At 40.4% G+C, this 25,727-nt stretch overlaps 1 protein-coding gene and 1 long non-coding RNA gene across 3 annotated transcripts in view; one reads left to right on the forward strand and one right to left on the reverse strand.

The window, feature by feature from the left end:
• Positions 1 to 25,727, reverse strand: part of NAALADL2 (N-acetylated alpha-linked acidic dipeptidase like 2) — a 988,342-nt gene that overhangs the window by 487,731 nt on the left and 474,884 nt on the right. For both annotated transcript variants that reach the window (XM_078389637.1, XM_072996217.2), the window contains one exon: positions 612 to 1,101. In XM_078389637.1, coding sequence (XP_078245763.1) covers positions 612 to 1,093 — 482 coding nt within the window. In that variant the 5' untranslated portion in view covers positions 1,094 to 1,101. The remainder of the gene's footprint in view (positions 1 to 611; positions 1,102 to 25,727) is intronic.
• LOC144587934 (uncharacterized) overlaps positions 21,674 to 25,727 on the forward strand; it is a 38,090-nt gene continuing 34,036 nt past the window's right edge. Inside the window, exon 1 of the long non-coding RNA XR_013543195.1 lies at positions 21,674 to 22,957. This is a non-coding gene — a long non-coding RNA (uncharacterized LOC144587934). The remainder of the gene's footprint in view (positions 22,958 to 25,727) is intronic.

The following is a 25,727-nucleotide window of genomic DNA, read 5'->3' on the forward strand; positions in this document are numbered from 1 at the left end:
CATAAATACTACACTCCCAAGCCAACTACACCTGAGCACAGAGTGCTGTCCTCTGAAGATGCCGGCCACAGAGAGTGGCGAAATGTTAGGAAGAACAACCTTCAGAACACGGTCAAAGAGCCCGAAAAACCCACAACAACCATCCAGACTCACCTTTTTTTTCCTTTTCCATTCATATTGTCCACGTGTTGTTGCGTTGATTTTAACTTTTAAAAAATCAATTAAAATGGATAGAAATAGCCAATATATACTGATACTGGTTTTTTGCTTATTTATAATTTTGTTTACTTATTTGGCTAACTGAATAGCTCAGTGGTTTATGTTTCAGTATCTTAAGATGATCATTGAAGCTTTTAACAAGTTGGGGCCAACAGATTCATTTGAATACCTTATTTGTAAGCTCAGTTGTGAAAATATGAATGTAAACTTTCCATAAAGTGGTATGAATGGTGGTGAGGAACAGAACAGGATTAATCAGAGAAACAATCGCTGTGTCAAATCCCTTGATCAAAGTCGTTTAACTCATTATTACCAGCAATGCTTAGTTCAAACAGTGTACAGGACATACTTTTGCAAAAATTAATATTAATGTGAAAAAAAGAAAACCCTACCTGAAAATCCGTGCAAGTTCATTTGCTTTGATTTGTTTAACAATCTCCTGGCTGAGGTGAGGAGAATTTGGTTCTGAAGACATAGGGGGAAGAGGGCATTGTGCACGTCCATAGTAGCCTATCACAATCCCCAAAATAAATAATCCCATAGCAGTGCAAAATAGCTTAAATATCTGGCGAAGGCTGCAGCAGTTGCTCTTTGGTGGTGGTCTTGTATAATGGGAGACATAATCTGGATCTTCCTGAAGCCTTTGGAACCTTCCTTTGGGAGACGCTGATGGCTGAATCGGCTCCAGGTCAATGTCTGTGTTCTGAGTTGTTCCCATGGGTTGATGGACTGTCCCATCCATTTGGAAATGATCAAAACCTGGCTCCTCCAGTTCTTTCTCCATGTCCCATTCTAGCTCCAGAGAGGTCACTTGGAGGTCATCATTATCTAGGTACTGTGTCCTCTGGTCTGAACTGACTTTGTGGTAAGCCATCTTTTTACCTGTTTTCAAAAGAAGTCAGCAGAAGTTATTCTGAGGTCTGCAGAATAAATTTAGGTACTGCACTAGATCAGGCATTTCCAATCTAGTGATCTTAGTTGTTCTGGACTACAACATCTATATTTTTCAGCCAGCTTGGCCAGGTGGCCGAGATCTATTTCCCAATCTCGTTGCCACCAGCTCAACTAGTGCTTTGGCTTTGCACAGTCAGCCACCTGTTTTTCTAGGGATAGAATGTCCTATGGGCTAAGACTACATTATTTTATTTGTTTACTTATTTATTAAATTTATATCCCACCCATCTAGACACATGCCTACTCTGATGATGTTGCATCATTCCAAAGGGCCTTCCTGGGTCACAAGGTGGCTCCAACCACCTCCCTACACAAAAGAGAAGGCCAGTGGGAGTGACAATACGTTGTAACATAAAATCCCTTCTTGGGATGTTTGGTACCCAGGAACACTGCTGGCTATGATTAAGCCTGAAAGAACTCAACTTTGGATCATGACTAATGTCTGAACAAAGCCTACACAGTGTATGATTTCCTCAAAGTTATTCTAGAACAGAGATACGGATCACACCACCTGTGGGACAGATGTAACTCATCAGGATTCCCTATCCAACCTATAGCTTCTTGTGTCCTTATTTAAAGCCCAGGAAGCCCAGGCTGGAAGATTCTGGATGCAAATAAGCTTTGATTCATAGCCTAGAAATGTTTTGCATAGAAAAGGAGCCAAAGTTTGCAAACTCAAAGGATTTGCATAGAACCGGAGCTCTGATTTGTAGCCCTAAATTCACAGGTACAGTGGCCTAAATCCTGTAGCTTCATTGCACTGGTGTAGAACAAATGGCGTAACTTCTGAAAATGAGTTGTCTTTAGTTAATAAATTACTGTGGACATTACCTGCGACGTACTGGGTTGGGTGAGTTCTCAACTTGGAGCAATTTGCTTCCCAGAGTGACACTATTGTATGACTCATGTAGAGGATTTTAGCCAGGGAGAGGTAGTTCTTTTCCTAATTTTAAACCCACTTACCCTTGTGCCAAATAATCTTTCATCTAAAAATGTGTTTTAACAACAAAAAAGAGACAACAGAGAGGTTAGGAAAATGATCTTACAAGTCTGTCCACCAAAACAAAGGAATGTTGGGTATCCATGGAAAGTTTAGAGTGACTTTCCATGCCCCTTAGTGCTTCAATTAAAAGCTTCCATCTGGATATAATGTTTTAAGCTCTGCCTGTATATGAATGCACAGTTCTTCAATAACTTCTTAACTTGGAAATTATCCTGCCAACCTAATTTGATCTTCTCTGTGCCTCCCTCCCCCACCCCTACTGCAGCTTTCCCTTTTCGTCTCTGTACCATTTAAATGAATAAAAATCACTGCCCGGTTGGTATTCTGAGCAAAATGGTTTCCTTAATGGCAAAGTATAATGGTTGCAGTTTCAGGCATATTTCTCTCTCAACATGCGCGCCCTCGAAGTAGAACTATGACCTCCAATCTAAACATTCAAAGTCAATTCGCTACAAATCATTTCTAAACTGACTGCAGGGACGAGACTTCGTTTTCTTTCATACGTTGACAATAGACATTCCATCACATAAGCAGTGGCAATTTAACGCTTTTCAAACAGCAGACAGAGCCATCAATTAGAATGAAATGCAGATACAGATATTAACTTCTCAATATGACGGGTATCTGACTGACACCCACATAACGGCCTCCTCCCCTTCCTCGTTACATATTAATAAATTTTCTTTATCTAAGATCCATCTTCCAGATACTATTTTCTGGGTCGCATATTGGATGAACCTGCTTATATGCCACAGAACAGAAAGGGAGGTGAACAATCACATTTGAAAAGAGGGGAAAGACTGCAAGACATAGCAAAATACAGAGGCAGCCCATTGCGTATTAACAACAAGAAAGTCCCCTTACCCAATGCTGCCTCTAATTTGAAAATCTCATTTTCGTACAAAAAGACTAGTCATTAGAAGGTCCTCACCCACCACTGATGCCCTCAGAAGACCATTTTGATGGACTTGTCTTCTGAAATGTAGCAATCACTTTGAGAGTGAAATAATTCATAACTCAATTTATAGCTTTCATTTGCTCTTCTGTCCAGTTACTTTAGCACATTTCATGGGCTCAGATTTTGCTTTGACTGGCATTTACTGGGACACCTGGAGATCTTGTTGGCTTTATTTCACTTCTTTCAACTTCCCTCCAGTTGTTTTACACAGGCAGGATCCTTTCATTTCATTGTGATATTTGCATTTAGCAAAATTTAGTTGCCAATGTTACAATTAGAAATACCATAGCTACCTTAAAAACTGGCCTGCTGCAATTATTGACATGTGGGACTGCACTGATAATGCTCCTAGAAATGACACAAATACAAAAACCAACAACAAAGTTACTGGTGAACTCTTAACTCTGGGTTCCTACAAAATTCCACTTGTATAATCTTCTGATGTTTATGTGTTTTGTTGTGTTATTTTGCTACACTGGCTCCCGGCATGTTTCCAATCCTAGTTCAAAGGAACTGCTCTTACTTTTAAGCCAAGAACATGAAAACTGGACTATGAGGGACCACAGATCTGGCCTATGCAAAAATATTATATCTCACATCCAATATGGCTTCAGTCTGGATCGCTCCTTTCTCCTCAGCCCTGCCTTTCTTTTTCAGCTCCATGCCTCTTAGTCTTCTTGGTTGGTTGTTCTGGGGCACACATGTCCCTTTCATGCCTTCTGTTCCTCAGACATGAGTCTCCTTCCTGCAGCTCATTCTATCCTGCTCATCTCTATTTCCTTGCCACTGTTTTCTTCTTGAGCTCAGCATTTCATTGGTAAGACAGCTGAAAAGACTGTGCTGAGCACTCAGAGACCCTGGTGAGGCATGTGGCTTAGCTGCAATAGTTCTAAGCATTTGAGGTGTAGGTGTAAGTATATTAAAGGCTGGAACATGTGATGCTTCTCATTATTGGTGGAATTCAGGCTGTGGATTTTCACTCAAAAACACAGCTGTAATAAGTGATGTGGTGGCGCTGTGGGTTAAACTGCAGAAACCTCTGTGCTGCGAGGTCGGAAGACCATCAGTCATAAGATCGAATCCACAGAGTGAGCTCTTGTCGCTTGTCCCTGCTCCTGCCAACCTAGCAGTTCGAAAGCATGTAAATGTGAGTAGATAAATAGGTACCACCACGGTGGGAAGGTCACGGCATTCTGTGTCTAGTCGCACTGGCCACGTGACCACAGAAACTGTCTACAGACAAATGCTGGCTCTGTGGCTTGGAAATGGGGACAAGCTCCGTACTGTAGAGTCAGACATGACTGGACTAAATGTCAAGGGAAAACTTTAGCTTTATCTAATAAGTGGCACCATCTCTCACCTACTCTGCCAAGGGAGTCCCTCATGATAAAGAAGGAGAATGTGGCATCCCTCAAAAAAGAATAGCTAAAACAAAAAAAGTAAAGGAGGAAAAGAATATGGCCTAGAAATCTTGCTAACATTAACTAAAAGGTTCACATCTAGATTTCTATGCCCTCTAAATTTTGGACTCTGATCCTCTCTTTTTATTTTCTGGTTGATGTCAAAAGCCTATTTATTTATTTATTTATTTATTTATTTATTTATTTATTTATTTATTTATTTATTTATTTATTTATTTATTTATTTATTTATAAATTACCCGGCTTTTCTCCTTAACAAAGGACCCAAGGCGGTTTACATCACTAAAAGCCGATATTTAAAACTAAAAACAGTAAGTATTGAAAAGGATCAAAGAAATGCCACACTAAAAGACAGTAAACAAAAGGAACAACAAAAACGCATAAAACACATTCAAAGTGATAAGCCACAACCATCCATTAAAAAAAAAAACTTACTCAAGCAGCCCATCGTTAAGGGAAACTTTGCCTCAGGGGAAAGATCTTTCCCTTTTTACAGAAGGACACAAAGTATGGGGCCAGCCCAGCCTCCTATGAAAATAATTGTGTTTGCAGATATAACTTTCTGTTTTTCCTTTTGTTTCCGTGTTGTTGTGATGATTACTTGGTCCATGTGTTTTACAGTTTATTGCTTTATGCCTTTCTGTGAGCTACTCTGGAGACGTTGTAGTAGAAACTGTGCAATTCAGATGTGTTAATGACTAAATAAATACTAGGACCTACAATATTGGAATAGAAGCAAGGGGACCTGGGCCTTTTGTATACTAGAAAGGGTTTTCTGGATTCTAAAGTAGAAGGAATCTGGGTGGAAACTAGGAAGACCTGCTGAAAAGAAACTAAGAGATAATTAGAGCTTTATGAAGTTTTTACGAGCGTGCATGCATTAATGATACAATTCTTAAGAACAATAATATGAGACTAATTCAGACAAAATTATTCCACTGATGAAAAAATCACACCCCCGTGGTAAGATCTAAAGGACTGTATCTCCCCATGTGAACCTACACAGGTCTTAAAATGTTCTTCCTATCCTATCTAGAGCTTAAGGGGAAAAAACCTTGTCAACATCAATGTGAGAGGGTTAAATTTGTTACCTTATTGGATGAAGCTGAAGAAAAAACTCTTGAAATCTAATTTGTAAAAGTAATATTTCCAAAGGTAAGGCCATAAGAGTTTCTTTCAATAAAAATCTGAGTTTTTCATATCCCTCTGAAGAAGAGACTGGTCCGTTCCCAGCTCTGTCCCCCAAAGGTAACGGGTCTATAGTTCCTTTTAAAAACTAGTTTTATACTATGTAGCTCAGGTGTCTCCCTATAAATGCACATGACTCATAATATCTATGCACCTTTGTAAATACAGCCAAGAGTCTGTTGTATTTCTCATGGCTTCTGGGAATTACAATCCATGATCAAGGCTGGGAATCGTTGTTTTATGAAGAACCAATTAGCCGTTCCCATGTTACTTCTTTAGCACGGCACTGTAAGAAGTGCCAGTCTTCCACAGATACTGGCATATATCTCCCATGGATAATGTTTAAGAAATAATGTTATTTGAACCAAAACTACAATGAATCAGCCTCTGTGCATTTTCAATTCTGGGACACAGTTTTTTGCACTGATATGGGTCCAACATAGGGATGTGGTGGCACTGTGGGTTAAACTGCAGAAGCCTCTGTGCTGCATGGTGAGAAGATCAAGCAGTTGTAAGATTGAATCCATGCCACGGAGTGAGCGCCCGTTGCTTGTCCCAGCTCCTGCCAACCTATCCGTTCAAAACCATTTAAAAATGCGAGTAGATAAATAGGTACCACCATAGTGGGAAGGTAAAGGCATTCCGTGTCTAGTCATGCAGGCCACGTGACCACAGAAGATTGTCTTCAGACAAACGCTAGCTCTACGGGTTAGAAATGGGGATGAGCACTGCCCCCTAGAGTCGGACACGACTGTCAAGGGGAACCTTTACCTTTATGGATCCAACAGGGTCACAATAACCTCAGTTGCTACTCAGGATCAGATAGGCCAACTCTCTGAGGCACATCTGGATCTGGCCAATACATTCAGGCAAAGTTACTCGTGGTGATATGCTAAAGAGGTGTCACTGGGAGTAGGCCAATGTTCTTTATAAAGCAGTGGGTCCCATCCTTATAGCTCCACATCTCTTGGATCATGACTCCCAGAACTCCTTGGAAATACCATAGACTCCTTAGTTGGTCCAGGTACATTTACAAGGGCAAAGTTGAGCTACCTATTGTAAATATAGTTTTTCAAAAGAAGTGTGAGGGACAGGACTGTGTGAGTGACACGTTAATTTAACAAGTTAAACATTTTCAAGTTTAAAAGTTAATTGCAATGAGTATTTTCCCAACTTCTAATGTCTAACACCTATCATTTCAATTCCTAGTTCTACACCTCTCACAGTGAGGTAGAGCCTTCTCAGTGGCTGCTCCCAGGCTGTGAAATTTCTTGCTGAGGCAGACTAGGTTCTCTTCTCTCCTCACCAGTGTCTTTCACTGGCAAGCAAAGACATTTAATTATTTTAGACATGACTGATTGATGAGGAAGAGAGAGGCTTTTAATGGAGAACATTGTTCTTGAAGAAGTAACAGTGGTAGCAGTAGTAGAAGAAAAAGTATTAGGAGGAGAAGAAGACTGCAGAAAATCTTGAAATCAAAATTAAATGGTGGAAATACAATCAAAGCCATAAACACATGGGAAGTTTGGAATTGACAAATGTGCAGCTCTGTCTATACACTGTGGCAGGATGCAAAAATGAGATGGAATAGAGTTAAACATAGCAATATTATAAAATCACTATCAAGTGATGGAAATGATAAATACCTTTGAATAGTAGAAGCAGATAACATTGTGCACACAAGTTAAAGAACTGACAGAATGGGAATATATCGAAAGGCTTTGGAAAATCTTAATATCAAAATTAAATGGTGGAAATACAATCAAAGCCATAAACATATGGGCAGCTCCAGCGATTTGATACCCAGCTGGAATAACAGATTGGACTCAAAACGAATTAGAAGAATTGGATCGAAAAATAGAAATGAATGAACATGCATCACACACTACATCTAAAAAGTGATGCAGACAGAGTATATTTACCACAAAAAAATCAGAGGCTATGGATTACTGCAAATACAGCAGGTAGTAGATGAGAAAAAAAGAAACCTAAATGGTTATATCAGTACAAGCAGAGAAAAATTACTGAAAGCAGTGAAAATGGAGAATATTTTGAAAATTACAGAAACAAAGGCTCAATATAAGGAACAACAATTTGAAAATAAATTAAACAGCTGGAATAATAGACCACTACATGGACAACACCTGAGAAATATTGATGGAAAGTATGATAATGATTCAACATGGGAGCGGCTAAAACTGGGGACCCTTAAGCAAGAAACTGAAGTCTTAATTTTAGCTGCACAAGAACAAACACTCCAAAGCAACATGATGAAAGCTAAGATCCAAGGAATTAGTGCTAACAGCAAATGTCAACTCTTCCCAAGAAAAAGATGAAACTATGTCACACCTCATCTGTGAATGTCCAAAGCTTACGCAAACAGATTACAAAGTTAGACATGATGGAGTAGCAAAATTAGTGCATTGGTCATATATATATATAACTTGCCAGTCTCCAAAAACCCGTGGAAACTTCCAGTAGAGAATGTGTCAGAAAATGAGGAAGTCAAGATCTTGTGGGATTTTTGGATCCAAACGGATAGACACCTTGAACTTAACAGACCAGACAAAGTAGTAATAGTGTGAAGAAATGTTTGGATCATTGACATTGCAATTCCAGGTGATGCCAGAGTTGAAAATAAAGAATTAGGAAAACTAACAAAGTACAGTGACCTGGCAATTGAAATACCTCGCCTCCAGAGGAAACACACTTCAGTGGTCCCCATAATCATTGGGGCGTTGGGAACAGTATCAAGAAATTTCACACAGTACTACAAGCAGCTGCAGAAATCACACCATCAGAGCTACAAAGAACAGCAATATTAGGAGCAGCATATATACTGCACCAATATTTAAGAGATACTTAGGTTTTTGGTTAAAACTTGTATCTGTTATATGATACCAGTCAATTTTTTTTAATACAGTGGTGCCTCACTTAGCGATGTTAATCCGTTCCGGAAAAAACATTGCTAAGTGATTTCATCGCTAAGCGAATTTAAAAAGTCCATAGGAACGTATTGAAACACGTTTAATACATTCCTATGGGCTAAAAACTTACCTTAAAGCGAAATTCCTCCATAGCAGCGGCCATTTTGGGTGCCTCTACAGCAAGGCAAAACAGCCATTTTTTTGTGGCGGCCATTTTGGAACCACCGATCATCTGTTAAAAATGGGCGCTTTGCCATGATCGCGTCCCCGCGATCATCGCAAAGCGATTTTTACCCATAGGGGCCATCGCTAAGCGATCGCTCCAGCGATGGCCAAAAGTCCATCGCAAAGCAATTTCATCGCTCAACGGAGCAATCGCTAAGTGAGGCACCACTGTAATTTTGACTGTGTGTGGTGTTTTTGAATAATAATAATGACAAGTCAATTCTGACATGGTGATCCTTTACAGGGTTTTGTAGGTAGAGAGTACTCAGAAGCAATTTACCATTCCCTTCTTCCGAGAACATCATGGGATTGTGCAGATTGTCTAAAACCACACAGGCTGATTCTTCTGGGATGCACAGTGGAATCCCAACCTCTTACTCCACAGCCAGATACCCAACTCACTGAGCTATCTAGCCAGCTGTTCTTCTTTAAATTGTTTTTAAATGGTTTTCAAACCACATGAAAGTGATATTTAATTTAATGTGGTGATTTATTTAATACTCTTTTGATACTGTAATTGATAGTGGGTTATTTTTAAGCTGGATTTAATCTCTAAATTCATGTTGTTGTTTTAATGTTTTATTAAAGGAAAATAACAAAACTAACATAAGGGACATGTTCATACACAATACAAGTTAAACCTTCCCCACCTGTGCCATCTTCACCCTTGGCACTAGGTAGCCAAAGGTATCTTAATTAGAACTTTTCACTCCATTCCACTACAAAAATACATTCATTCTTCTGCTGGCCTCTAACCTTTCCCTTTCAAAAAGACATACTCCAAATCTACATTCCATACATCTTTAGAATCATTTGACTTTGTTATTTCCCTTCTTATTTTCAAGATTCATTTGTTTGTCACTTTTCCAGTTCTTTTCAAATATTAATCTTGCTACTGTGACCATTATAACAATTAACTCTTACTGTTGTTTTTTAAGGTGGTTATTCTTAATTATATTTAGGACGGCGATGATTCGCGATATTTCTAAATTCATGTTTTAAGATGGCTCCAGTCATGCAAAGGGGAAAAAAAGCACAATATAGTTAGTCAGTCAAAAAAAGAAAAAAAGATGGCAAGAATGAAAGAATCAATAAATAGGTCAGTCACTACTCTATCCCAACAGAACTAAGGTGTTAAACCTCTTGAACTGCCCGATAGGATAATTGTGTGGGACATCTCTGTTTCCACATTTACCGTAGATCAAGCTGAATCCCTGTGGCTACAAATGTGTCTAAAGTCCATAATGTGGCATTGTTCCTTTTCTGTGGTAGTGGTCACTTGTAAACGTGATGGCCAAAGAGCGGATGCCTCACTGATGTGGCAGGGGACAGCTGTTCTAGGCGAAATCCCTGGAGAAACACATGCTCCAGTTTCCCTGCTGAAACAATTTCCCAACAGAAATTGTGTGGATTCAGCGTCCAATCATCAAAACTGATTTTATTCAGGCACATGCTACAATGCAAGCCAGCGAAACATAGAAGATTCTAAAAATGCATAATTTTATGGAGCTAGAAGGAAAAAGTCAGCATTCCCTCCCAGCTGCCTTCATACGACTCTGCATACAAAACAGAATGCAACGACAGCACGTCAAGTCAAATAGTGGTAAGTGCTAATTCATAGCAAAAAAAAAAAAAAAAAAAAAAAAAAAAAGGAGGGGGAGGAAAAAAAGCCAGCATATATACCAGTTGTGTCCAAGCACTATGCCCATGACAGTTTTAAAGGAGTATTTTGATCATGCTAATAAAGGATGCTTAAGTATCTGTTCACGTGAAGCAGATCATAAACATGGTATAAAATTCCATTAAATGGTTGCAACCCTGAATAAGCAATAATAATTTTTCTACGCTGTGTATCACGGCTATTTCCCACTGAGAGGAAGTCCTCAAAGGAGGGCTTTTCTCTTTATTTTAATTGAGAAGGGTTTTCTAAATAAGATCAAGATTTCCTAGAGAGCATTTATTGCCGCATGGGAAATTTATGCATTAACAGAAGCTCTTTCAGAAAGTGTTTCAACTGTATATAAGGAGAAAGCATTAGTAGAACTTTCCTGAGACATTCCACTGGTTTTGTATTTTAAACAAGGGCGCTAATTGTCTTGAAATTGCTCAGATATTTTTCATTGGGACAAACTCTCTAGTTGATTCTAAAAATTATTTTATTTTATTGTATTGCTTTTAAACAAAACTCAGCAGCCTAGAGATTATGAAATTCATCCACAAAATGTTTGCTGTTACTGGCCCAAATCCTGCTGCTTAGCAAAGTAAATTGCACTAGAGTTTGTCCAATGAATGACTAGGAATTTAGTGAGTCAACTCCTCTGTAAGGTCTATCAATTCAAATGAGTCTACTGAATCAATGGAACTTTGAATCAATGGAGCTTATGAGGGCACTGACTCATGTCATTAATTCAATGATTTTACTCCAGTGTGATTTACTATGCTAAGCAGCAGGATTTTGACTGATACGTTAGTACCAGAGAGGGAAAGTTTATTTCCCGGCAAGGTATCTACAAGAATGGTTCAGTTCCAGGCAGGGAGAATGAGACATGCTGTACTCCTTTTACAAATTTGTGTAATGGATGAGGTGGGTCGGAGGAGATATGTGGCCTCCATGCCATGCTTCAATCCTCTTTTAGAATTCTGTACAAAAAAAGGTACAATTGAAAGATATGTACAAATGTGCCCCAGCTAATGGGTGATAAAGTCTGCAAAAATGTATACATTTGAGTCAGTATGCAAACAGAGGAATATATGACAAAACAGACCTATGGAAAATTCATCAGTGTTTTCATGCATGGAGATAAAGCACCTCATCACTTCCTGATATGAAAAAAGGATGAGAGGCATTCAAAGAATTGAATCACATTACAGTGGTGCCTCGCAAGATGAGCACTTCGTTTTACGACAAAATCGGATAACGAAGAAGTTTTTGCAATTGCAAAAGCGATCGCAAAACGATGTTTCCTATGGGGTTTTTTCACTTTGCGATGATCGGTTCCCTGCTTCGCTAACCGATTATTGCAAAATGACGGTTTTCGCACAGTTGATTGGCGGTTTCAAAATGGCCGCTGGGTAAAAAAAACGGCCGCCCGCTGTTTTCTGGGACGGATTCCTCGCTGCACGGGCAGCGATATGGCTGCACTATGGAGGATCTTCACTGGATGGTGAGTTTCAAGCCCATAGGAACGCATTAATTGGGTTTTAATGCATTTCTATGGGCTTTTAAAAATCACTTTACAATGTTTTGGTTCTACAGCGATTTCGCTGCAATGAATTAACATCGTAATGCGAGGCACCACTGTATTCATATAGATACCTCCCCCTCCCTGAATCCCTGGCTCTGCAGCAACTTTAGTGGATCTCCAGCATGCTAATGTCAAAGCCTCTTGGGTGCCAATACGGAGCACTATTGCAATTCCCCTCACATCAGTTCTCCACTCAATATTGCTGTCATTTCTTGACATCAGATGAGAGGTGAGATGGAGCCAGAACACTACTTAAATCCGATCTATAGCTGATGGTTTAAAATACAGTAGAGTATATGATATCAATGGTAGTCATCATGTTCGAAGATAGGGAAGAAAGCTAGGGACTGCCACAATGGATCATAGTAGGAATGTCTACAGCCTCTTCTGGATTCCAGGATAATTGCCTAGTTATGTCAGGCTGTGCAGTGTGAGACCCGTTAGAAGGTTACAGGAAAACAGGATCTGACTAAAATTCAAAACAGACAGAGGTGGAGAGTTTTTTAAATTAACCCTCCCTTTTCTGTCTTTAGTTCAAGTGCACTCTGGCAACAGAGAGGCCACAGATGGATAGATAGATGAACACACACACACACACAAACACACACACTAACACACACACACACACACAGAGGGAGGGAGGGAGGGAGGGAGGGAGGGAAGAAACATTTAGACCGATGGACCATCTGAAGCCCTTGGACATATGCTCCGTTGCTTGTTAGCATTCAGAATTGACCGTTGCAATGTCAGTTGGTTCAGAATGTAGTAATGAAATTACTGACTAAATATGCTCCAGCCAATACAAAAGTATCTCTTCAAATTGGACAGCAAACTAGTTTGTGGCTTGAAGTCACCCATGCCAAATAAGTTGAAAATAAGGGATGCACCCTTCACCAAATCACTGGGATCAGCATCAGACTGACAGCAGTTCCTTGTTGCAAGTTAGAAAGCTGCTGCCTGTTTATCCCCTGCACTGTCTTGCATTTTCATTCATGGAAAAAGGTGGGAGGCAATCATTTTGAATCCAGACATTGCAGTTACCAAAACCCATGCATGCAAAATACGGATATAAATCAAGTGCTAAATGAGGGAGTCTTTTTCTTCTTCTTCTCTTTGTGGCAAGCAGGTAAGAATTAATTTTGTTGGTCTTAGATAGAAACTGCACCTTTACTAGAAAGATTGGTTTTGTTTTGTTTTGTTGCCCAATAGTGCAAAACGTGAAGCATCTATAAAGGCCACCTTTAGTTGCATGGAATTTCAAAAGTAGAAGCCTATATGCTTCCTTTCTAAAGCATTTAAAGCATTTTACTTTTTTGTTTTTTACAGTAATTAACTACAGCTGGGCACAAATGTCATTTAAATTTTTTTCTACCATATTTGTGGGCTGAGATGCTAGAGGGACAATTTCACTGCACTTTTTCATGGGAAGGAGAAATTCTGAACAATTTCTGAGATGGGTCTCATCAATAGCAATGTTCTGGCAAAGCTTTGTTTATTTCCCCCCTAATTTTTTTCCACATTGTCAACTGCAAGTGCCAACCGTCACCACCACCACCACATTGGCAGCCTTGCCAGCATTTTGTTTTCTCCACAATTCCTTTGCTCCAGTGTAGAGCACCATGGTATTAGTGGTAGGGAGGCTGATAAATACCACTAAAAACATTGCAAAGGTTTTGGACAGAATTATTCAAGCAGCCTTCTATTTTTAAGAGGATAAGAAAAAGAAAAATCTCAAAGCATTTCCCCCAAAATGTAGAATTTCTAAGAAAGTTTTGGCTCAAAACTTACATTTTTGGCATATTCTTTAGATACATTTGAAAGGGTCTGTGGTGATCACTCTGCTTTAGTCATGTAAGAGGTTGCTTGCATACACCAATGTGAGCTGTTGGGAGGCGGAACCAGAGATACTAGAAGGGAGGGGTGAGTCTGAGTTGAGTTAGTTCAGTCAGAGAGAGTCAGAGATGAGAGTCTGAAGTGGAAAGTCTGTGGTAGCTAGAGAGTGTGGCAGAGGTAGGAGTAAAGAGTGTGGAACTTACAGAGAGCTAAGAGAGTTAAGAGTGAAACTAGATATTACTGGAAATTAGGACAAATCAAAAAACTATGATCTGTTTTGATTCGTGATCCATCAAGGTTAATGGATCAACGAATATGAATATTCTTCGACGAATAGATTAATTGATCCATTGATCTATCTTTGCTTTAAATGACTATAATTCTGGACCCCAACCACCTAGAGACACCAGATTTTCAGGGAAGCTTCCCCAGACGATTTTCTACAACTCCTGAAAGTTTGGTGAACATTGGATCACAGACCCCTGAGCTATATACTCACAAAGAAGACCCCCCAGGAAAGCTTCCCCAGGTACTTAGAGTCTCCAGAATCACAACAGAGCTTCCTATGTCTTTCCCTAACATGCCTGCCAACTCTGGTGAAGATTGGATACCGGACATCCGAGTTATTCACCCACAAATTGGGTCCCCCCCGGGAGAGTTTAACACACAGCACAGAAGCCCATTCTGCCTACCGGCCACCGATCAACTGATTGGAGGCCGACAGGCAGCTACCATCCCCCACAGCCAGTCTTTTTAATCTAATAATTCTGTGAGTTTGGTGAGGTAAATACAACTTTAATATTGTTTAATCCAAACAAGTTATAATCTGTCTCTAGTATCTGCATCCATTTCTATAAATCGCATGATCATCCTTGGACAAGGATTCACAGCCTAGGGAATCCCCAGAACATCCCAGTCTTGGCATATGTGACAGAACATATACAAAGGAGGCAATTATATCTCTTTTTGTTTCTTAAAACTCTTCTCCTATTAAAGCAGCTGCAATAGCTAATCTGAGTGGGATGTGAAGCAATCAATCAAGCAGTAGTCCATGTGATGTCAAAGCTAATCTGTGACTCTTCATCATTTCTAAGGACATCCTCCACCACAATACAATGTCCTTCACCACAGAAGTCTTCCGACCTCTTTCTCACAAAGCTTTCACCACTGACAATAAACAACTCAAGCTACTGGTGACCTAAAAAAGAAGGCTCGTGCCCAGACCGGGTGAAGCAAACCTCCTTAATAAATTATTATTTTTCTTCCTCTAAGTTTAACCTTCACTCAGAAATGCCATTATGGTTATATTATGTGAGACAGGCAGGTTGTTGCCTGCACTGGCTGTTCCATTTCTCCTGAGCAGCTGCTCAAACCAGAGGGCAAAAGCTGTTCTGCTCCTTCTTGTGACGGACTTTACTCACCTTTTTAAAGCGAAAGGGGGGGAGGGTTTCTGCTAAGATCAGGAGGAAGCAGAGGTGATGCTGATTGACTTCATTAACCTTTCCTCCTACCATAAACCATTCCTCACTTCAAGCTCTATTGAAGGTGGTCAGTTCAACATACAGAGGCCTCAATGGTTTGGGCACCGTGAAACAGGCAAGAATTTGATTTTCTGTTTGTTTTAAATAAGGTCTTATAAAATCCACTCACCACCACATGAGTCTTGTCATGCCCAGAACAGATGGGGTTCTTGCCTCCTGATTCTTATCTCTGTGCCCTTGGTTTTGCGGTCATTCTGGAAATCCAGAGGGAAGCTGAAAACACTCAGATCTTTACAGAATGCCCCTTGCTTTGGTCAGCTTTCAGCTCTGCTTCTAAATATATCCAATTACTCATTTTCATTTCCTCTTCCCTGTAGTTTCTCTTACATACCCTCAATGATGCCATTATATAGCCAGCAACAAGTAGCCACTATGTGACATCATTCTGTTCCCATGTATTCCGTGCTGAGTAAGAACACCTACAAAGGGGGAAGTAGCAAAATATGGTGGCATCAGAGCAGTAGTAAGTAAGTACAGTAGGAGGAAGGGAAGAATACTGCAGATCAGACCTGGAAATTTAATGTATTTGAAATCCAGATCAAATTGTTAATCCCAGCCAAAGCAGGCATGTTAATTCAACTGCTTAATTATATGGCAGCATTAATGTAAACCTCATTGACTCAATGGTTGAAATTCTGTGGCATACTGTAGTAAGTCCCATCAGGGTAGGCCTATTTAATCAGTGGAGATTTGGGGAATCAACTTCTCCATAAATCCCATTGATTCAAATAGACCTATTGTAGTTGTGTCTGACTATGCTAAAGTAAGTCAAAAACAGAGTAGGCTCATTTTATATAATGGAACTTACAGAGGAATTGACTTACTCTAAGCAGTTGGAGCTTGGACATGCTAGTTTATATTACAATTGCATTTAGCCCTGTGTGTTCATTTTGTCCCCCCATCTGTGTGGAAAATCCCTCTGCACCAAAATCACTGGTTTCTACTCAAATACTCTAAACTTTAAAATACAGTGATGCCTCGACTTACGAACTTAATCCTTTCCAGAAGATGGTCGTGACTCAAAATGATCATAAGTTGAAGCACCATTCCCCATAGGAATGCACTGAAATGCATTTAATCCATTCTGGCAGAAGAAAAAAATCACCAAAAACCAAAACAAAACACTGCAAGACCGATCAGAAACACGATTAATCTATTCCGGCCAAAGGGGGTGGGAGAAAAGCAAGCCAAGCATGCACGACCCATCAGAAATGCAAAAAAGCAAAGCAGAAAGCAAGCCAAGCGTGCAAGACCCATCGGAAATGCAAAATAAAAAACAAAGCAGAAACCAAGCCAAGCATGCAAGACTTATCGGAAACTGGGGGGGACGACCGAAAAACAAACCTGCAAGACCCATCAGAAATGAGAAAAAAACACCAAAAACAAACAAACCTGCAAGAGCCATCACAGCACAGAGCATAAACCTCCCAGCGCAAAATCACACTGCAAAACCCACCCAGAAGTTTTTAAAAAGCAAAAAGCAGCACCTTACTTTACCAGGCAGTCCAATGCCTCCTCCGATCGCACACTCTCTAACTGCTGGGAGGAAAGAGCTACAAAGCAGCAGCCTCTTCGCCTACCAATGGTTAGCAATTTGAATTCCCCGCCTTCCCCCCCCCCCGCCTTTTTAAAATTGTAACTTGAAGCACCAGCAACAAGTTGAAGCAAAATTTTGCGGCCGGAGATAGTCATAACTTGAAATGGTAGTAAGTCGTGACGTTTGTAAGTCGAGGCACCACTGTACCTAGCACAGTTCGAGAAACGAGTGCTCCACTAATAATAAGTGCCCACCCTGGTTCTTATTCCCATTCCCTTCAGCAATCTAAGTTTTCAAACAAGGCCTCAGTCCTTTGTAGAAATTAAAGGGAAAATGGCATTTCATTTGTCATGAGATACCCCTTCACACCCACGCTTGTATATTATGTAAACAGAAAGGCACAATGGCTTTCATTTAGGTGATGCTTTCATAGTTCCTAATTAGACAAATGCTTCTCAATATTAAAAACGACAAAGGGAAAATTGCACATTGAGGCATTTTAAATATCGCTAATCATCAAAGGCAGCAGGCATGGTTTCGTGCTTAAAGTGCATGGTGTTTGGGAAAGAAAGAGAGGGGGAGAGAAGAGACAGACTAACAATCACACTTAGTGGCTTTGGCATACAAAATTTATTGCCATTAGTGGGAGATGGTGGTCCCCAGGCCAAAGACCTGCGTATGTGAACCATGTTAATCACCTGGTATGAGCATTCACTCTATACTCTGGAGACAGCTGCAGACAGGAGGGATACAGAAAAGCAAGCAGATTGACAGCTTGCTAACAATCGCTCTGTGCTTGACCTGTAACCCTCAGAGTGCATTAGCACGGTGGGCTTTGTGAACCATTGAGGGAAACCAGGCATCCTTTACTTTATTAATATGCTGCCAACAGCCTATGGCTCAACTTATGCATCACCTCAATTGTTGTTGTTGTTTAATCATTAAGTCATGTCCGCATGGACCAGAGCACGCCAGGCCCTCCTGTCTTCCACTGCTTCCAGGAGTTGGTTCAGATTCATGTTGGTTGCTTCGATGACACTATCCAACCATCTCATCCTCTGTCATCCCCTTCTCCCCTTGCCTTCACACTTTCCCATCATCAGGGTCTTTTCTAAGACCTCTCTTCTCATGAGATGGCCAAAGTATTGGAGCCTCAGCTTCAGGACCTGTCCTTCCAGTGAGCACTCAGGGTTGATTTTCTTCAGAATGGATAGGTTTGTGCTCCTTGCAGTCCGGGGGACTCTCAATCGCCTCAATAGCCAGATAATAAAGCTTATGCTACAGAAGGACATTTCCCCCACTCCTCTCCTCTCCTGCCAAAGCAGCAAAGGCAAAATGAAGCACAACACTAGTGATACTTAATCTCCAGGGAAGGCCCTTACTATGGCCTTTTGAAAAAAGGGACATCTTAATGACTTTTGTTTGTTCACCACAGACATTCCCACAGGGATTAACTACCACCAGAATCTGTTCTCAAGAGTCTTTGCTTTTTCTCACGCAAGGACCTGCTGAGTCCTTAATATGGCAGAGAAGCTGCTCCCCTTTCACATCATCTTCATCTCTCCAAAAATGTGGCTATTCAACAAAGCCTGCGCTGTAACATAAAGATATGGTTTGATAACAAGGTCTTACTCAGCTGACATAAATGCTTCCCATTGTTTGCTGATCTGGTTGGCAGCTGTCAGCTTCTCCGGGGAGAGAGATGCAGAGAGGTTTTTGATAAGTGTTCAAAATGGCTTTAGTCTGCAAAGTACTCTCAGTTTATCCATCTGGAATCACATGACTAAGCCCCAGATTGGTAATAATATTTTAAAAGGAAGCATACATAAAATACAAACGGGGACTGACAAATCGCCTCAGCATTTCTTGCCTCCTTTGCATTTCTGTAAGCAGTGGCAGCCATGACACATAAGTCATAAACAACAAGACAGTTCAAGGACTACCTCCATCTTTATAAATCTGTGCAGGTGTTCTTTTCTACAGCTGAAGTTCTGTCGGTTGTTCACCCCCTGACTCACCCCCTTTTTCGCCATCTGAAATCCAATGAATGGAAATATGAGACTGGCAGTGTTTACACTTTGGCCCTTACTTTTGTAGACTGCTCCCCTCTGGCCAGCCCACCTATTTCTTGGAGTTCTGTTGAGCAGCAAAAACATTGGCTTTTAAAGAATGTGTTTGCTATGTGTTAATTATTTTGACAGTTGTTTTTTTTTAAAAAAAAAAAGTTGATTCCTTTGGTTTCCACCCTCTTGTTGGTCATGCTTTCTTACATTTCAAAATGCTTTAATATGATTGTTTTACTAATTGCTGTCATTAGTCACTCAGCGGGTCATCTGATGGAAAGGCTAGATACTGAATGAAGAGGAAGTGTTTTCTCCCCATGGCCTCTATGTTACATTTAATATGAAATCCAAAGCTTGACTCTTTCTAGCACTACAACCTCTAAATGTACTTGAAACCCCTTAATTCCCTTTCCGGGAGTCCCACCTGCAGGGCTCAGACCTTACAGACATCTAAATAGTGCTCACCTGAAGAAAAGGTCCAACTAGGGCTTCATACCAACAAGAAGCACAGCATCTTTTTCAATCGGAAACTTAAGCCTATACAAGGAATAAAGCCTGTCATCTATATAGGCTTTCTCTCCAGATGAGCACAACTGAGATGTCTGAAAGATCTGGGTCATGCAGGTGGACTCTGAGGAAAGGCAAAGTATGGGATTTTTAGTGCAAAAATCTAAAATGCATGCCCCTAGTGATAAAGTCTGAAGGCAACATGTTACAAACAGAATCCTGTTGTTATTGATAAATAAATATGTTATATAAAAATGTTACTACTAAGAAGTTAATTTCACTTGATTTACAGCAGTATCTAATGGAAAAATAAAACTTTCTGTCTTCTGTCTACCAGAAAAGAAATCTATATAGTGTAACGAAACATTAACATCTACATTTACAGTTTTAAAAAGTTTTAAAAATCACATTAGGAACCAAGCTGGGTTACTTTAGCATCAATAGTTAATTGTTCTATTTGTGAACCTTGTTGTACACCATGTTATAACAACAACAAACACCATGGCATACTAGTTCAGGTGTATTTATAGATTCAAGAGGAATTAAAACTATTAAGAAGGCGTCTATGCACTAGTTCTAAGCGTTCCACATAGCTCCAATGCTTTATTTATGAACAGGGACATTATTAAAAATAAAAGATCTCCAACGGCACATAAAAGTAATGCTGTTATGAGATTAAATGTCAAGTAAATGGCACGAAAATGTAATATTCAGATAGTCATAAAATAGAAGTAGTTATCTTAGGAGCATTATATTACAAATGCACCACCCGAATCAACTGTTTATTATGTTAATGCAAGCATAATTATTCCATGTGCTTGAATTCCACATACATTTCTTCTTCCTTTTTCATAAGATTGGTACCTTTCTGAGCCATAGCTTTCAGATACTAACACTAATGCTTAATATTCATGTAGTGCTCTAAACTGTTCGAAGCACTTTATAACCTTTCCTCAGAAATTCATACAACAGCTACATACTGTAGAGTCAGCATGAACACATCAAAGGTTTGATGAGGAGGCTGAGGATGCCTCAGATTCTATCTGTACTGCAGAGGTCTGGCAGTTTAGTACCACTTTTACTGCCATTGCTCTATATCCATGGTTCCCAGTCATGCAGAACACAGGTATTCTTGACCTGCAGTCCCCAGAAACCCAATCAGTACAGGTGGAGCTAAAGCTTTCTGGGTCTACTGCTTTGAACCACTGCCCTATACAGTAGAATCCTGTGTTTTTTAGCTTGGTGAGACAGAATGCATTGATAGAGTATGCTAGTGCAATGGTTCTTAACCTGGGAGATATCGCTCCTGGGGGGGGCGATTTCACTTTTCAGGGGGGCAAGGGAACGAAAAGGGGTGATGCGGGGGTGAAGGAACAGAAGGGGGTGATAGAGGGCGATGGAGCCGCTGGTGCCACCATTGAAGAAGTTATCATCGCCCCCCTCCCCACGGCGCCGGATCCAGAGCAGCTGGCGCTGGCAGTGGATGTGGTGTCATCACCATCGCCATTAAGGAAGTTATCATTGCCCCCCTCCCCACGGCTGCGCCGCCACTGCGGGGAGAAGGGTGACGATAACTTCCTCAATGGCTCAAGGGAGCGTTTCTTTCAAAAAGGTTAAGAACCACTGTGCTAGTGTACTCCCCTGATTTACAGCACTAGACCTCTGTGGCAAAGAAATCTAAGTATCAACAAATTGGAGATCCTTCAGTTCCATTGAATGGAACCCTGACTCTTAAAGCAGTATCAAACTACTTTAACTATAAGGTGTGATACATAGTGTGGGAGAATGGCTTGCCTGCGGTTATCTAGGTTTCTATTAGAGATGGACATGAAATGCCAGTTCGGCATTCATGCCAGTTCTGCAGACAGTAAAACGGGTATTCCATGGCTCAGTGCCTCACCCCCTCTGGGGGGGGTGCCCACTTGGAGCCAACAGTGGAAGACAGTGGGGCAGAGAAGAGAGAATGCTGCTTCCAAGTGACCACCTGTTGGTGAGGTGAGGGCAGGGCTCTGAACTGTCGGACACCTGTTCAGCCCTCTGCCATACTGGGGGTTCATGCCAAACTCTAATTCCTATCAAGGAACTTAGGTGGCCTTAGGCAAACCATTCTCTCACACGGTGCACTATTCCTTGTTAGTGCTAGAAGTCTTTGCCATGGGGTTGTATTCTCTCTGAAAGACAAGACTGAAGCTTGCTCAGACCATGGCTGGATGGAATACAAGGATGGACAGGCAGACACATGATGCACTGTAGCTATCGAGACGGCTGCAAAGTTCGTTTCAATTCATTTGAAACCCCAGATTTCTATTTTAAAAAAGATCCTGCAAGCGAAGAATTACTATGGAGGTTACTTGAGGTGGATTACCTATGTCATGAAAATTATTTCCGGCAGAATTATTTTGTCCACTCTGGCATAGCGAACTCAAAAGAAAAAACAGAAACAGGAAATACTTAGCTATCAATTTTGGCAGTGACATGACTGCATCAGCAACAAAACGAAGGAGTGGGGGTCAAAAATGAACCATAATGTCCTAAAGTGGAGTTTGGCCTACCACAGGAATATAGGCATTCATCCGCACATGCATACACACTCCTTATAGTGTAACTAGGTATGTTGTTAAAAAGAAGGGGGAATGGCAAAGCCAAAGCAATGTACTATATCCATGAAAGCCATCACTTTGTGCTATGTTTTCTTTATAAAAGTGGGGAGTGCTGCATCAGCCTGGTAACCACACACAAAAGGCCTCAGGAGCACCTCAGCCACTGGAGTGTGCAGGAGAGATTTGGGGATTAATCATTTGTGTATGTGTGTGTGCACATGTGTATCTGTGCACACACATATATGTCTGGTGAAGTTACCACTTTCCTTCTCCCTTGGCACCAACTCAGCATCCTTTTTATAAGGTATTGATACATTCACTTTCAGTTTGCCTACTTTTACTCCCATCGGTTCTTTTTTATCTCAACCTACATAAACTCCTAAATTCCAGAAGTAACAAGAAGGATCTGTATGTGGGGAGGGGGTGTGTGTTGTTCCATCCTGTGAATACCTCCAGGCCCTTTGCTGTGCCCTGTGGTTGCAAGACAGATAAATCAATAGCTTGATTCATGGTTTCAGTATTTAGGTGAATAGGATGAGCAACATAGGATGTTGAAACTTTTCCACTTGGGAAACCCGTTTGGAATCAAATGTGGAGCTGAAGTGTCGTTAATACAATGGGGAAATTATTTGAATAGGTATCAGTGAAAGTAATGGCATCATGGATAACTCAAATAAATTACAGCCTGAGAAATAGAGATGTTCATTTCATGGACCAGATGGTGAGTAAGGAAAAGGTAATTTCATCTCCTGCAATTATTTTAGTTTGAATTTCGATAATGAAATAATTCTTTTAAGAACCTCACTAAGAAGAAAGTGGCAGTCATGTTACAGCACACACAAGGTATAGTCACTTTTTGTTACTCTTCTGTTAGAAAAAATGGAACCTCAAAATGCCAGATGCAGGAGAGGGGTACCAGAAGACAGATATCTAGCTGTCTCGTGGTCTCCCAGTGGCATCTGGTGGGGTCACGGTGAGATACAGGAAGCTGGACTAGATGGGCCCATGGCCTGATCCAGCAGGGCTCTTCTTATGTTCTTATGTTGAATGTGTGTGTGTGTGTGTGTGTGTGTGTGTGTGTGTGTGTGTGTGTGTTAGAAATGTAGGTAGCATATAGATATTCTAAAATGGATCTGTGGTGCAAAATACGTTTGATGGATGGATCGATGGACTAGTCCATCCATCAGCACGCCATATGCTCCTTCAGAGCATGGAACATTATTTTTATGAATCAACTTGTTGCATCACTCATCAGATCGGAGGCAGCCAGATGCTCATTATCATTACTGTTGGCATATTCGTAACAGCATTTTGTGGTGTTGTGCATTATTAACATGTTGTGTCATCATTGTCAGCATGCCAGAAGAACACAGGAGAATACGGTTCTATCTATTCTCCTGCTGTGCCCCAGGAAAGATTTCCAAAAATACAAAATGGAAGCAATACTTCACTCACAAATTCTGATGGCAAAAAAACCAGAAAAATCCCTGTTAACGAAGCTAGCATCCTGTTGTGACGCTTGACCGGCACAATGGAAATGATGTCACCAGCTTCAGTTTTGGGTTGCATGAACCTTGCATGCAATGAGATGAAGTTACACACATCTTCCACTGGTGATGAAATCACTTCTGTTGTGCTGGCAGAGCTACGCATCAGGATTTTAGCCAGTGCCTCTAAAATGCCTCAAATGCCCATAAAAATTAACTTCTGGAAGTAACTAGAGACAATACTTGTTACACCAAAAAGTGATCATATGACCACTTCTTATGTTACATTTGAAATTCACTTTAGTTACATCCCCATTACACCCAAAAGCTAACAAGTTACAGGCAGCTATGTTATCTGTGATCAACTATTTGCAGGGGTGTGTGATCATTCACTCTATTTCCGCATTGATATATGAATGTTATTTTTTAAAAAAATCTGCACATAATCTTGCATATGAATATATACTTAAATAAGAAATCAAATAGAAATTTTGTTAGCTCTGATATGTAAGTCCTATAGTAATAATAATTGTGTGGATTGGAACACGGTTATTCTTTAGATCGCATGCTTCTCTCCACTTTGTGATACAGTTCTTAGCTGAGAAATTATGAGTAAAAATATTACGGAACTATTTGTAAGAAAATAATGCAAATTGTTGTGCATTATATGAACTTCTGGATAACTTAGTGGCTTCGGCATCTGGTTGCAAAGACAGAGGTTTGAGAGTTTAATTCCCCTCTGTGCCTCCTTTATAGGGGCTAGACTTGATGATCCATAGGTTCCCTTCCAGCTGTGCAGTTCCAAGATTATTAGATTATTATTGTCTCACTTTAAAAAATGTGGGCTGCTGTACAGACTAGATGCCAAAGACTTGAAATGCTGGAATATTCACAGAAGGACTGTGTAAACTGGCTGCAGCCAATTAACAAGGTGCTGGTCTCCTCTCAGTTACTTACCTGACCACACTTCTGATCTCATGTCCAGCTCACACCCTGGTTACAATTTAACCTCTAATAATTCCTCCACAAACCTCAATAGGATTCTGTTCAATATATACTGTATGAAACTGGCATAGGCTAGAATGATGATTTCACCTATCCCTAATTTATATACATATTTGCAGTGCATTTTTTTTTACAAAGGAAACATCTATCTATAGATAGGATATAAATATCTCATGTATATAAAAAGGTATGCATTTCTAAAGTATATTATCCTAAAATATGCATTTGGAAAATACCTTGTGTGTCCTTTTCGAGCTGACAGCTACGTTACAAAGTTTGGAGAAGTGTGAAATCCGAAGAATAATTACATTCTGATCTGCACATTAGCCTGAGGGTCAAAATACATGCTACATTAAATACAGTGTTCAGCTAGGATGCACTTTTTTCTTTACTCAGAGTTGTTCATCCACGGCCCTGATATGCATGAAGACTAAAATGCACGGGATGTGGACTTCACTTTCTCTCATCTAATTCTTTAACTCCACAGAGGGGTTTTAAAAAGCGGGGTGAGGTGGGGGACAAGCCACCATTAACACCAGTGGGGAGGGCTGGGACTTTGAAAATCTTATGATTCCAGTCCCAGAAGTTATTTGGATACCCCCAGACAGACCTTTGGGACTAGGAGAGGACAAATCAGAAAGCAAAAATGATGGTGTTCTACCGCCATTATCTGTTTCATTCCATGTACACTGGCTCAAATGAAGAAGGGCCACTGCTTTCTGTGAATTCCCACATTCTCCATGGGAAAAATAGTTCAATGAGAGGTTCTCCTTATAGAATCTAATGCGTAGTTTCTATTTCCCCAGTCCTAGAAGGGATTCAAGTGGTGTGGTGTCTCCTCTTAACTTCCCTCAGAGGGGCTAAATTTTTAGATTAAAATTTTATTTGAAGAGACTTAAGCTTTCGCCACCATGCTCTGGATCAGGCTGTGTGCTTAAACTGCATGGGATGCGTTTAGTATGTGTAGTTTGTCTCCCAGGTGGTAGACCACAAAATCCACATTTTGTGGAAATA

This window comes from Pogona vitticeps, chromosome 3 (assembly GCF_051106095.1).
Source record: "Pogona vitticeps strain Pit_001003342236 chromosome 3, PviZW2.1, whole genome shotgun sequence".
Classification (NCBI taxonomy): Eukaryota; Metazoa; Chordata; class Lepidosauria; order Squamata; family Agamidae; genus Pogona; species Pogona vitticeps.